The 2,841-nt window shown below is 37.6% G+C and overlaps 1 protein-coding gene across 1 annotated transcript; it reads right to left on the bottom strand.

The window, feature by feature from the left end:
• Positions 1-381: 381 nt before the first annotated feature.
• Positions 382-2,278, bottom strand: LOC110444553 (GTP-binding protein SAR1-like; the record flags this gene model as incomplete). The annotated part of the gene is made up of 4 exons (XM_021488924.1): positions 2,083-2,278; positions 1,492-1,608; positions 811-876; positions 382-485 (listed from the first exon to the last, which is right to left on the bottom strand). Coding segments are annotated over exons 1-4 (330 nt in total), but the record flags the coding sequence as incomplete, so codon positions are not given.
• Positions 2,279-2,841: the final 563 nt, after the last annotated feature.

Raw genomic sequence — 2,841 nt, 5'->3', positions numbered from 1 at the left:
GCAAAGGTGAAATTATTTGCACATGTATTTTTAGAAGTACATAATTATACTATAGTGTGAAGCAGGGATTCACGGAGATGTTTAAAGGGTTATTAGGTGTTTAGTTGTGTGAGAGAGGGGTTGTATGTGTGAGAGAGGGGTTGTGATGCGTGAAAGAGAGTTTGTGAATTGTAGGGTTATTAAGGGTACGTATGTACGAGGAGGGGTTGTGATGTGTATAGGATTATCAGGGTACGTTTGTATGAGAGAGGCATTGTAATAATTTAGGGTTATTAGGGGTAGGTATGCGAGAGAGGGGGGTTGAGACGTGTAAGATTATTAAGAGTATGTAGTAAGGCTATTAGATGTACGTATGTAGATGACAACTATTGTGATTTTTACCGAAAGTTCGTTTTTGCTCTCCTGGAGTCTCTCTCTGTCTGCCGAGTCGATGATGTAAACAATCCCATCTACAGCGGGGAAGTAATCCAGCCAAACTCTCCGCACTTGGGAAGAAAAGAAATATATCCTCATATGTAGCTATTTTCATGTAATTTCGATTGAACATTTGAACGTATTATTTTTTAGTTACAAAAAGAATCACACATATTAGCGTATGCCCAACACTGCCTTATCTTGAGCAGTGTAAACTGTCCTCAAATGTTGTGAAACACTTTCTAATATTATGGATATGTTTTGAACTTTAAAGGGACATATCTTTAAAACAATGTTTCATATGTGTCCCTGCTGTCCTCTTTGCTTCGTAACTGACACAGTATAAGACGAGTTTTCACTCGCTAAGATCGTACTAACCCCAGAGAACGCACTTACTTGTCATATGTCCGCCGAGATCGTATGCCTGTATGGTAAGTCCACCAATAGTCATCTCTTCACATCCTATGGAGACAAAGAATATCACGGGTACTTACAAATGTTCATAGACAGCATATGCTGGGCCAACGTCTGATTGTGGTTGTATTGTTGACTGAGCGTTGGTGTTATCCATAGAATATTTCCAATTAGTGTCTTATATATTAGAAACTCCATATCATATACAAAAAAAACCCTCTTGTTTATTCAATAATCAAAATTTACTTGATGTTGCCATTTATTGATTCCAGTTATATATTCTGAATTCCATCCTGGCTCAACGTTATAAATTTCAAGATAACCTTCGCCAAAGTTGATTTACATGTAACTTTGGGATGCAAGAAACTTACGTGCGGATAACATTGGGATAACGTGTTTAACCAACTTTTTGCCGATTTGTGCCAACGTTACATCCTACGCTTTCTGACCAATAATGGTGGTGGACCATGAGGAGTCATCGGGGCCTTAGGACACCCAATCCCCTGTTTCGGTAATGATACACAAGGACCCTTTTGAACCATGCATGCTTTTATAAAGCTCTAGACCCCATATAAGACATTGTCACTTGTACAAGTTCCACGCTCTCCCATGCCCCACGCCAGTCCCTCATACAGGTAAATGAAAATGCATTAATCAACTCACGTGCCTGGCCTGTCGGCGGGAACTGCACAGCACGTCCTGTCTTCAGCATGGTCAGTAGGGTGGACTTGCCCGCGTTGTCCAGTCCAACAATCATGATCTTAGCGGTTCTATTGAAGCCTTTGAAAAATCAGCACTTATCTTTATTAAATCTATCACAAGTATATATTGCTCATTTTTAAGGTGTTTTAAATGTCAGCTCTTGACTTCCATGCATGACGTATTAGTGAAATAAATAGAGTATTCTAATTGAAACAATTGAATTTTCTGTTTCCTACATTTACCGAAATGAAAGAAGTCATGCAGTGCGCCATCAACATTTTGGGAAATGAAAAGAATGAATTTATTTACATTGCGTGTATTTTTTTATTTCACACTATTGCTAAATTACATCACACAGCTTTCTCGTGTATATGATACGTATATCTTAAAAGAGACCCCCATAACTCTTTTGAAAAAGTAATTATAAAATAGATAAAATAAACACTTACATGATTGGGGTTTAATGAGACAGTATTTAAAAGTTAATCTAAATTATCATTATCCGTACAAATTTTTTAGTTGAATATGCGTATGGATAAAATGAGTACGTACCGAAAAATTGCAGAACTGACTGCATCCAATCCCAGAGAAACATGGTTTTGTTGAAGTATTGTCCTGGACGCTGGCAATGCCGTTCTAGTTTCGTGTGTAAAAGGTTAAAGTTGTGCTATAGTTGGTATTTCAAGATATTTATACTGGAAGAAAACACAATATCATTAGCGATTGCTTGGCTGGCGCTGACATAGCACAGAATGACACGGCACATGTAACGTAAACACGGCCACGTGGCCAAGGTTTGTTCGAGTTATCCCCCTTACTACCAAACGAACAGTATTGCGTCAGCTATGGAAATTATAGGAACGTCTTTATAAGGGTTCGAATGATAGATTTAAAAAAAAATTGTGATCGAAGTTTGATTGAATTAAAATATTTCTTTAACAAATTAGAACAAGATGTAGTCGCGATCGGTGGCATCTTCAGACTTGTTAACCGAGAATAAATAATTTTGACTAGTTTCTAAATATAGAATTGTAGGTCATCTTAAAAAATTATGTACAATATATATATTTTGTAGCTTAGTCCTTAGCTTGGTAAGAACCGGAGCAAGGACGTAATGTCTCCTCAACCATTCAAAATAATCTACGTGTCATTCTTTACATCAAACACGTGTCGTGAAATGTATGCTATTATTTGAGGAATCCTCCTCCACACTCATCAATGGTACAGCTATAGAACAATATTTGGCAGGCTAACAGAACGGTACCAGGTACGTTTGGAAATCAAGGCAAACATTTGGGCTTACAGCTTTTG

This window comes from Mizuhopecten yessoensis, unplaced genomic scaffold, assembly GCF_002113885.1.
Source record: "Mizuhopecten yessoensis strain PY_sf001 unplaced genomic scaffold, ASM211388v2 hete_36141844, whole genome shotgun sequence".
NCBI classification, from domain to species: domain Eukaryota; kingdom Metazoa; phylum Mollusca; class Bivalvia; order Pectinida; family Pectinidae; genus Mizuhopecten; species Mizuhopecten yessoensis.
The sequence above is the reverse complement of the archived record's forward strand: the minus strand, read 5'-3'. Positions and strand labels throughout refer to the sequence as shown.